A 10,881-nucleotide genomic window follows, 5' to 3' on the forward strand; every position below is an offset into this window, starting at 1 on the left:
CGGGGTTGTTCAGGGGTAAACGGCTTTGGAGCTTAATTCCCTCTCTTGTTTTGTGGCATTGTTGTGCGTTAATAACATGGCGTGTCTGGAACTGAGCAAAGCCTTCTTGATATAATAAACATTCCTCTCGTTGGTATTTGTAGCTGATTGTAGGCTGATCGGTTAACGGCTAATAACCGACTAACGAGGGTCAGCTAACGGTCAGTATTTGCATGCTGGTGTGTGTACGATGTTCAGTGTGTGTGTTGAGTGTGTGTGTGCTACTGTGATACGAGGAGGGAGGTGAAAGCAGAGCAGCATGGCTCTCGAAGAACAACTAGATTAAAAGACTGTTCGTATCCTTGAGACAATACTCCAAATTCATAATCAGGAACGTTATGAAATTGAAAACAAAAAACGGATAATACCAAATGTTAACCATCTGCCCTTGCACCAAGCAGGCCCACCCCCCAACCAACACACACACACGTGCACACACACACACACACACACACTCCCATCTGTCACTTGGTGATGTGTAGCCTGAATTGACACAGGAAGCATTCTTTCCTTACACTTCAGAACAACAAAGATTTTAATTAGCTAGCTACACACACTGCAACCTCATGATGTAGCCTAGACCTGTCTTCACTATGGATAGCTGACCATCATACGGATTCCAGCAAAAAAAACAATAGCTCAAGGCTAACAAGACTAACAAATTCCAAACAACTCATCAACAATCCAGATATACTCTCTGATACCGACATGGGGATATTGTATTAAGAGTATATCACAAAAGAAAACCATCATACTACGATGTTTGTGTAGCTTTACATCTGACGTGATTGCCTTACTGGTGCTAGTCCACTGGGAGTGTTCCTGATGGTGTTTAAATAAGTAAATGGAAAATGGACGGCACTTATATAGCGCTTATCCACTTTAGCGGCACTCAAAGCGCTTTACAATGACCTCTCATTCACCCATTCACACACACACTCACACACCAATGGCGGTAGCTGCCATGCAAGGTGCTAACCTGCTCATTGGGAGCAATTTGGGGTTAGGTGTCTTGCTCAAGGACACTTCGACATGTGGACAGTCGGAGCTGGGATTCGAACCGCTGACCCTTCGATCATTGAACCGACCCGCTCTACCAACTGAGCTACAGACGCCCCAATTAATTCTAATAACACGACAGGCCTACTAGCACAGAAGAAGCGACGTCATTTATGTAACAGTGAGCGCAAGACTTACATTTCGTCACCCCGTGTGTGGAGCCTCTTACATGAGAGCGCCTCTCATCTCCGGCCTCATCCAGCAAGGGCGTGGCTGCTGTCACCTGTTCCAGGAAGACGTCCCAGCTAACAGATCACAACTCTGCTCACCTGGGAGGACAGAGAGCAGAGACACGGAGGTAAACAAAAGACATCTACGGAGATAAGCGCGGCCGACATCCTCTGTTCTGACACGTGATACGCCGTCAGACACGCAATTCTCCCGTTTCACAACACCGATTGGGTCCAATAAAACTGATTGTATCGTTTCCCCGAACAGCCGGCCGGCCCTCGGCCAATCAGAGGTCGTCCACAAGTAGGCCAAGGATGGAGTTACCATGACAACGCAACCCCATACGGTGTTATAAGCAAGGCGAGAAAGAAACGGTGGGACAACGGCGACCAGGTGATGAGTTTAACAGCAAAATAATCAGGTAAATTCAAAAGGCAAAAAAATAATAATTTCATAGCCATGTTGTAGCAGCACACATGGGAATGACCCACAAGGCGTACGCTGGTCATATTACTGAAACATTTTCACTGGAGTGGAGGACAACCTCAGGTGTGTTTAACCAACAATGCTCCCCTACCTGCTGAGTTTTGAGTTTGCCTGCATGCCCTCACTAGGCCTCCCTACTGCTATGTAAGCGCACTTTGCACCAGTGACCTCAGTGTGTGCTAGACACACACCACTGGAAGTGTTGGCTACTTCAAATGCACAGGGGCTACACGTTGATCGGGACAGAGGAATTCTGAAGGAGAGATTCGTATGAACAGCAGAAACTGGACATCCACCCTTCATCTACATCGGCAATGCATGTGTCCAAGAGTAGACATGTAAGGGTATAGACAACATTTATAAGTGGAGGAAACCGCTGTCTCTCCTACACCATGTGGCCAAGCATCTGTGTAATAATGATCATCAAGTGTGTACAATGCTCTCTCATTAAACTAGATCATAAAACTGTAAAGGTGCAGGTGTTTAATGAGCAGATACAGTGTAGGAAGTGTAAAAGTGGAGTACTGAGCATGCAAGTGTGACTTGAGTATACTGTGATCTGCAAACAGTGATGCCTACTGTCTTGGTAGCTATAGCCTATGGACTACAGTGCATGCTCCAGGGACAGACACGTTTATTATTAATATTGACACTCACCACTGCCTCATTCAGCAAAGCAGATTGACAAACCAAGCCAAGAGGGTTTGGCCGAAATCACAAGACTTCTTAGCTTGTGTTACGTATTGCACTCATGATTGATTTTATTTATTTTTAAGACAGGGACAAGGTACAGTAGACATTTACCCTATAAAAATAGGGAGAGATGCACTGTACAAGGTTATAGCTAGACAGCTAATTCCCACCCGCAGTCCCTGGGCAAATTCATGGGGTTACTCTTACCAGATGATGTAGCAGTATTTATCCCATGCCATTTCAGAACAATCAACTAAGGTCATTCCCTTTCTGGTGACTGTTTTGGTCAGCTGTACCCTAGCTAGCACAAAATGGCGACCTCGTCCAGTTCAGAGCTAGCTGAACACATTCAATCCGACTAGCTAGCAAGCTAATAGCAACAGTCTCACTTTAAATAAGACAAACAGGAGCAGTTACCCAACAATTATCCACATCAAACATCAGATGTTACTCACCAGACATGTTATACCTACTGACCGTGGATCAGTTAGCTAGCTAGCTAACCTTAGTCGTCTGAAAAGCAACTAGCTTTAGGCTAGCTAGTAACATTAGCTACTTTTACCCAATATCAGTTTAATATGATAGTTATAAGATCAAACACACACTATTAATTTGCTTATACAGATAAAGATTAACAATCAATTAATAGTAAGTTCGTGAAAACGACCGTTGCGATTGACAACAGCTAACTGTGGTTAGCATGCTAACGTTAGCCTAGCCTAGCCTAGCATCAGTGACACTGGCGACAATAATCAATATCACGACTCGGAAGTGTCAATTAATAATAATTCAAATATCAAATCAAAGATATATTATCCTACAATATGACGACCTGTTCAGACAACTATATAATGTATAATAATACTGAACTAGCTGGTTAGTCATGTAAGCAACCCCAACCCACAACACAGGTCTCGCGAGAGAGAGTGCGCCATCAGTCACAGCCAGCCAACGGGCAAGGCTAGACTGGGTTAGTTAGCTAGCTCAGATATTTACGTTACTTTGTGTGTGGCCAGACAGGCGACTCACTGTGGATATAATGTGACGTCTAATTTAGCTGCGATTCCATATTTAACTTAAAATGATTTGTCAAGAAAGTGGGTTATGACCCCCGTGTCTAGAACAGGCAGAGGCTAACCAGCTAGCACGTAGCATAACCAGCTAGCACGTAGCAGGTAGCAGGCAGAGGCTAACCAGCTAGCACGTAGCTAGCATGTAGCAGGCCGCTCGGAGACACCAGAGACGGTCAGAATAGTAGCTAGCTAGCAGCTACACAGACATGGCATGCATGGCGACCATGTAACAACAACTGACTCCCTTAGGCGAGACATGGAGTTAATCTGACGTTTTTAGATCCTCCAGTGAAACCCCATATTCACAATTAGCTATAAAACCCAAAGGTTGCGAGTTTGTAGTTATTTACCTGCTTAATGTGGATGGCAGTGCGCGCGGGAGCGTCTCTTCCCAACCCAGGAGATCCAGAACAAATACCTCGACGTGATGACGTCATGCGCAGACGGGCGTGAGGGACGTTCGGGACATGAAGGACAACATTTCAGGTCCATAAAGGACAACATTTCAGGTCCATGAAGGACAACATTTCAGGTCCATAAAGGACAACATTTCAGGTCCATAAAGGACAACATTTCAGGTCCATGAAGGACAACATTTCAGGTCCATGAAGGACAACATTTCAGGTCCATAAAGGACAACATTTCAGGTCCATAAAGGACAACATTTCAGGTCCATAAAGGACAACATTTCAGGTCCATAAAGGACTAATACATCCATGATAAAGGACAACATTTCAGGTCCATAAAGGACTAATACATCCATGATAAAGGACAACATTTCAGGTCCATAAAGCACAACATTTCAGGTCCATAAAGGACAACATTTCAGGTCCATAAAGGACAACATTTCAGGTCCATAAAGGACAACATTTCAGGTCCATGAAGGACAACATTTCAGGTCCATAAAGGACATTTCAGGTCCATAAAGGACTAATACATCCATGATAAAGGACAACATTTCAGGTCCATAAAGGACAACATTTCAGGTCCATAAAGGACAACATTTCAGGTCCATAAAGGACAACATTTCAGATCCATAAAGGACAACATTTTCTTTTAACATTGCAGATGACCATCATGATCCCTGAATGCTATTTTCTATCATACCCAACATATGTCACATTGAATTATGTTCTATGCAAATTGCTTTACAAATATTATCCATCAAAATGAACGGTATACTAGACCCCATAGCCCCCAGGAATTATATATATTTATATGTATATTTGTATGTTTCAGACAGCTTTATTTATTTATTTTTAATCAGATATGTTTCCTCCTAACAAAGGGAATGTTGAGCAGAACTACTAGATCCGTGTACTATTGGAAATGGACATCAAATCAATACATTGGCGACATTGTGTGGTTGATTAAGGTATGACACAATTTCAGGAGGACTGCTGGCAAAATATTTTATTTTTATTTTATTGCGATTTTTCCTCTTATACGAAATATTAAGCAGTGATGCTTTAGTAGGTATACCTGTTAGTAGATACAAGTTACTCGGGGTTACTCAGTCAGAGACTTTGCTCCATTGCTAGTGAGTGGATTCCTCATACAAACCTGGCAACCATGACGGTCTTCTTTTAAACCTGGCAACCCCGAGGACATTCACTGATTGGATATTTGCGGAACCCGTCTTCCGCATGGACCCGTGAAGGTTGGAGTTGAAGACAAAACATGGGTGTCAAAATAGAAGTGTTTCGGGTGAGAGTGATGCAATATATTTGTTCAACAACATGTTGTCGTTTTTAGGTAGGGCAGGGTAGCGTTTAGGTACTTAACTGGGGTTATTTTTAGCTTTCAGTGCTAAACTATGAGCACCTTGTTTTAAACGAGCTTGACCCGAGCAGTAGTCATGTAACACATCCCATCCATACACAACCAACTAGATCCTGTAGCAAGCTTAAGCTATCTTTCACTAACGTTAGTCATTAATGGCAATACTAGCAATTACAATCTATGCTCGTGTTCTGTAGCCTAACAAGCTGACAAACGTTAGAAGCCCTTAGCGAGCAATATAATAGCTTGTGTGAGATGATATACTTGTTAATCTCCGTCCATATCTCCTTTTTCTGAACAGATGATGCTTTACTTGTCATTTCCCGTCACCATGTTTTGGATCTCCAATCAAGCAGAGTACTTTGAAGAATATATAGTAAAGAGGAAGGTCAGCAATCCGAATTTATTTTCTCGTTGCAGTCTTGATGTTGTCGTAGTAATTTTTTCTGTCACTAATATCCTACCTTTCCCTCACTTTCAGAGGGAGATCTTCCCCCCAGATGAGAAAATACATGTAAGTGAAATTGAATACACGTTTCCCATGTAAACTTTCATTAATTAGAATGTCTTTTGCCAACACTGGTGAGACTGCGCTTGCATGCCCCAGCTAGAGAGCTGGGGTCCTCTAATCAGCTGCTGCTGGCTGTCCCAAAGACCCGGCTAAAGACTAGAGGTGACCGAGCCGTTGGGGTGGCGGCCCCTAGGCCCTGGAACAGTCTGCCCTGGCTCATCAGGTCTGCCCAGCCCCTAGGTCCCTAGGCCCTGGAACAGTCTGCCCTGGCACATTAGGTCTGCCCAGACCGTAGAGATGTTTAAGTCTTCTTTAAAGACTCACCTGTTCTCCCAGGCCTTCAACTCAGGTTGAGCTGGACACCCGATGGCCCCTGTATTGTTCTGTATTTTATATTGCTTATTGTGTATTGTGGATGATGTATTGTATGATGTATTGTAGTTTTCTGTTGTATGCTGTGTGTTTTGTTGCTCTGGAGCTGTACAGCACTTATGCCGCGTTCCAGGCAACCCGTAACTTGTGTTTTTCCGACCTCAAACCCGTAACTTCCCACCCGTGAACTCGTACAGCTCGATGTACTACCAGTTGCCGGGTGGGAAGTTACGGGTTTGACTGCCATTCCAGAGCATTTTCACGTGTAGGAGGTAGGAAAAACACGAGTTACGGGTTGCCTGGAACGCACCATTAGGTCAACCTCGGTTGTTTTAAATATGCTTTATAAATAACATTTGAGTTGAGTTGAGATAATGCAGTATAAAAATTATAAGGTAATTTTATAGTTGCATTGGCAAATAATGTCTGATATCTTTCTTATAGAGACAAGAGCTGGAAGACTTTAAAGAGCGTATGCGAATGCGCAAGGAGCAGCGGATATTAAAAGAGATGAACATGGAGTCTAAGGAATGAGGTTGGTTCAGAGAAGCCATGTCACCAGAAGCCTGCAATCCCACTATCAGGCCCATAGGAGGCGGTAGAGTTCCAGACGTCCGACTTGGATTGACGGGACTGAAGAAATGAACTGGGATCAGCATAATGGGAGTGTGTCTGTACTTCAGAGATCATAAACCTGTTGAACTTCCACTTAAACAATGATGATCACATGTTTGTCTTGTAAAGTATCTGAAGACTCACATATTATGTGGAATTATTTATTTTTTATGATTTAGAATGTGTCTTTTCTACTCAGGATGCTGTTGTGATTAAAGTTTGAATGTGTTGGTTTGCTGAACGTTTTGAGGTTTATTGACCCCAGTCTTGTAAGGTGATCATAATACTGAGGGAATGTAGATGTGTCGGCCTAATGTTACTCCTTGCAATTGGGATAGTGGCTAATTGAGGAAAAATCAAGGTGTGACATTATGCACTCAAGCACAGAATTCGCATCAAAACACATTGCAACAAACTGATCAGCTTGCAAAATTCTCTTGCAACACTATCTTAAAGACTGCCAGTATGACATGGCCATGACTCTTGAAACCATGTGATGTCACAAAGCCATTTAACTGTGATGTTGATTGACCATCATTACCATGGAATTGAGTGTAACACGATAATGCAGTGACCTTGAGTGGGTCATGTCGGTCAATGGAGGCCTGTGCAGAATCTGATAATGGAATCTGGTAAACGTTGGGCGTCTCGCCTGCAGAATCCAGTTCTTAGGAAGCACTTCTGGACACACAACTTCTCTGTCTCCCTGTTTCTGGATGAACTAGCCGATGTTCCGAGGGTTACTGGATGGCTTTATTGCAAAGTTCGCTTGTTGGATGGCGCTTACACTGAAGAGTCTACACGGTGAGAATGAATAAATGAATGAATGAATGCAGCTATGGTATATAGGTACACCAAACCCAGAGAAGGAGTGGTTACAGTGGTCTGTGTCATAGCCCACTATTGCCAGTATGTGTATATCTGTAATATGCAGACAGGAAGTCCAGCACAACGCCGTGCAATGGGGGAAGATATTTGAGTTTGAGTGTCGAACTACAGTCAACAGCTCAACTGGGATCCTACAAAACAGCATGTGTAGACTGTCAGTCCGCAAGGTCAGCAAAAAATGAAAAATCTCTTAGGTCTTCACTCAAAAATAATTGGTATATATCAGTTATTCTGTATATGTATCCCATGTTTGTTTGGATTGTGCTGAAAGAGTTTGTGTATACAGGATATACAGGGAGGAAAGTCTTATAAAAAGGTGCGGAAGATGATATTCAGACTATTCTATATTACCTTTAAGGATTGTTAGTTATACGACTCCAAAGTCAGTTGGTCTGATGCTTTCACGCTTCAAATGTAGTCTCATGTTCTCATCAAGTTGTAGTACCTCTCCTCCTCCCTTGCAGACCAGTGTCCTTTGAAACCCCTCTAACCTCTATATCTGTAATTTGTGGTAGGTGGGTTATGTCGATTTAAACCTGTCTGAGTTTGCAGGCTCTGGCCATGTGACTCAAAACTATATCCTTCAGGGATATACAAACAATGATAAACTTGACAACTCCATTCTCAAGGTCAGTGACAATTGACAAGTGATAGAAATAATCATCAGGTCCATTTAGGGCCTCAGAAACACTTTAATATTACTTGTAATGAAAGTTTGACGTTGAAGATTTGCAAGTTGTAAAAAGGCTTAACAAACACATGTTCTCAAAATCTGCCCTGTGTTTCAGGTAGGCATACTGATGCAACTCCTCCACGGAGATCCTTGTTTCAGAGTGTAAGAAAGACAACCAAATATTGATCAATAATTCGATTGAAACTATGGGATTAAAATAAGTAAGTGATGTTGGGTTTGCCTCAACACTATTTCCTCCTCAGTCCCACTCAGCAGTCCCTTTCCAGGATCAGCTGGGCATCTGAGAAGACTGAGCTTCCCCAGGAAACCTCCGATAGTGACTCTGAGCCTGGTAATAATAATAATAATAATAATAATAATAATGACTCTGAGCCTGGTATGCCCCCTAACTACCCCAGACTACTACTACTACTACTACTACTACTACTACTACTACTACTACTACTAATAATAATAATGACTCTGAGCCTGGTACGCCCCCTAACTACCCCAGACTACTACTACTACTACTACTACTACTACTACTACTACTACTACTACTACTACTACTACTACTAATAATAATAATAATAATGACTCTGAGCCTGGTACGCCCCCTAACTACACCAGACTACATCTACTACTACTACTAATAATAATAATAATAATAATGACTCTGAGCCTGGTACGCCCCCTAACTACACCAGACTGTACATCTAATAATAATAATAATAATGACTGAGCCTGGTACGCCCCCTAACTACACCAGACTACATCTAATAATAATAATACATTTTATTTGTAGCGCACATTTCATTTAAAAAATCTCAGAGTGCTACAGGTTTAAAAGCATAACATAACAAAACACAACTGAACAAAAAGAGCACAATTTTAACAGGCAAAGGCCTTTTTAAAAGCTTGAGCCTGGTATGCCCCATAGTCAGCCAACTACACCGGACTGTACACCTATTCATACTGTACATCAAATATCACCACTGTGCTTTTCCTCAGGCTCGTCAGAGGACATCCTGAGAAGGCAGAGCGCCGTCTCATTCCCTGACCTGCTGGACGCCGTGCCCAGCCAGAGCGCTGAGGCCCAGGAGAGGGCAAGGGTGGCTGGTCAGTTGTCCAGGGTGGGGCGTACTCGCGTGGACGCTCGGGCTGTGGTTGAGAGCCTGTGTCTGGAGAGCTTGGCCTCGTTGTCTGGGCTCCCTCCTGCCTTGGAAGGTACTACTGAATCAGACCCTTTTGGGACTGGGTTACTATCTGGATGGTATAGCAACACAGTCCCACAAGAGGCTACTACTGAATCTGTCTAGGAACAGGATATTACCAGGCTGGCACATTCAGAGCTTATAGGCTCCTTATTTGTTTTCCATTGATTTGTTTCTGTCGTCATAGATGTGGGACTCGCTCTCTTTGTTGGTCAGGATGGCACAACGACCTTGGGTATAACTAACACACAGAACAGGTATTGGCTCACTGGCAGGTCTCTGAAGAAAAAATGGATGTTTCTGTGACATGTTGATTTTTTTAATAACAATGTTCATGCAGTAACCGTGTCTCAACAGGGACTCTGCTGCCGAGGATTTAGACAATGTCATCATAATGAAATAAAGGCATGTGTCTCACCCCCAAAATACATACATTTTATTCAGACCTACTTGAATTTGCAAATCAGCTTCATGTTGTCTTTAGAAAAGTTTGGGCAACTGTCAGGTGTCAACCATGGATGTATTATACAGTAGCTACAGTACCAGATGTAGGGTGGACATGATGTGCTGGTGATGATTTGGATACTGGAAGGTAGCCTGCATACTGTGGTGAGGAAGGAAACAGTAGATCATGTTTTATTGTACTGCCAGAAGTATTTTTTAGGGGGGGATGTCTTACAGAATGCCCTATGTACGGCTGGGGAGAGAGATGTCAGATATATTCTAAAGATTTACTGTATGAAGTGTTGTCAGTGCACTCAGCAATAAGAAAACAGGGTTTAGAGATTGTGTTTACGTGGGTCCCTGCTCACAGTTGCATTATGGGTAATGAAAGGTCTGACAAAATACCCAAGAAAGCAACAAGGAAAGAAAACATAGATACACACATTAAACTATCAAGATCGGAGGGTAAAGGTATGGAAGGAGGTAAATAGAAAGTGGCAGCAGCACTGGGATCAAGGGACTAAAGGAAGACGTCTCTATAACCTTCAGAGTACAGTTGGCACTGTGAGGAGTCCAGGGGGAGCAGGACAGAGGAAGCAGGAATCAGTCGGTTAAAGGAGTAGTAAAGGGAAAATGCATGTTTAGCCCTGTTTTAAGGTTACTTATGATCATATACAATGGTTCAGATCAAAACGTTGACAAAACTAGCACTTTTGAGAAAGTCTGATAATTGCCCTACCACTGTTTTGGTCATACAATGGATGTGGGTGGGCACCGTGAAAAATCATTCAAAAAACATGTTAAACTCTCAATTTCAAAGACAAGAAACTCACCGAGGTGTTAGTAGGCGTTCTGACATAT

The 10,881-nt window shown here is 42.8% G+C and overlaps 2 protein-coding genes across 2 annotated transcripts in view; one reads left to right on the forward strand and one right to left on the reverse strand.

Moving 5' to 3' along the window:
* The window catches only part of brd4 (bromodomain containing 4), a 32,423-nt gene extending 28,499 nt beyond the window's left edge, over positions 1-3,924 (reverse strand). Inside the window, exons 1-2 of the mRNA XM_084438014.1 lie at positions 3,872-3,924; positions 1,237-1,367 (exon numbers count right to left, since the gene is read on the reverse strand). The gene's annotated coding sequence lies outside the window, so the exon portion shown is untranslated. The remainder of the gene's footprint in view (positions 1-1,236; positions 1,368-3,871) is intronic.
* A 1,250-nt stretch (positions 3,925-5,174) lies between these two features.
* On the forward strand, positions 5,175-6,995 carry pet100 (PET100 cytochrome c oxidase chaperone). Its single transcript, XM_084438705.1, has 4 exons — positions 5,175-5,228; positions 5,605-5,691; positions 5,785-5,817; positions 6,631-6,995. Exons 1-4 carry the CDS (start codon positions 5,202-5,204, stop codon positions 6,718-6,720), a joined length of 237 nt encoding a protein of 78 aa, XP_084294831.1. The 5' UTR covers positions 5,175-5,201; the 3' UTR covers positions 6,721-6,995.
* The last annotated feature ends 3,886 nt before the right edge of the window (positions 6,996-10,881 follow it).

Source organism: Borostomias antarcticus (assembly GCF_949987555.1).
Source record: "Borostomias antarcticus genome assembly, chromosome: 5".
NCBI classification, from domain to species: Eukaryota; Metazoa; Chordata; class Actinopteri; order Stomiiformes; family Stomiidae; genus Borostomias; species Borostomias antarcticus.

What these genes read in the sequence shown, in the direction of transcription:
- pet100 (XM_084438705.1), top strand. Translation starts at nt 5,202, where the DNA reads ATGGGTGTCAAAATAGAAGTGTTTCGG. An exon ending in TCAAAATAGAAGTGTTTCGG is followed by an intron (nt 5,229 to 5,604) that starts GTGAGAGTGATG and finishes TTTTCTGAACAG; the next exon opens with ATGATGCTTTACTTGTCATT. An exon ending in CCCCAGATGAGAAAATACAT is followed by an intron (nt 5,818 to 6,630) that starts GTAAGTGAAATT and finishes TCTTTCTTATAG; the next exon opens with AGACAAGAGCTGGAAGACTT.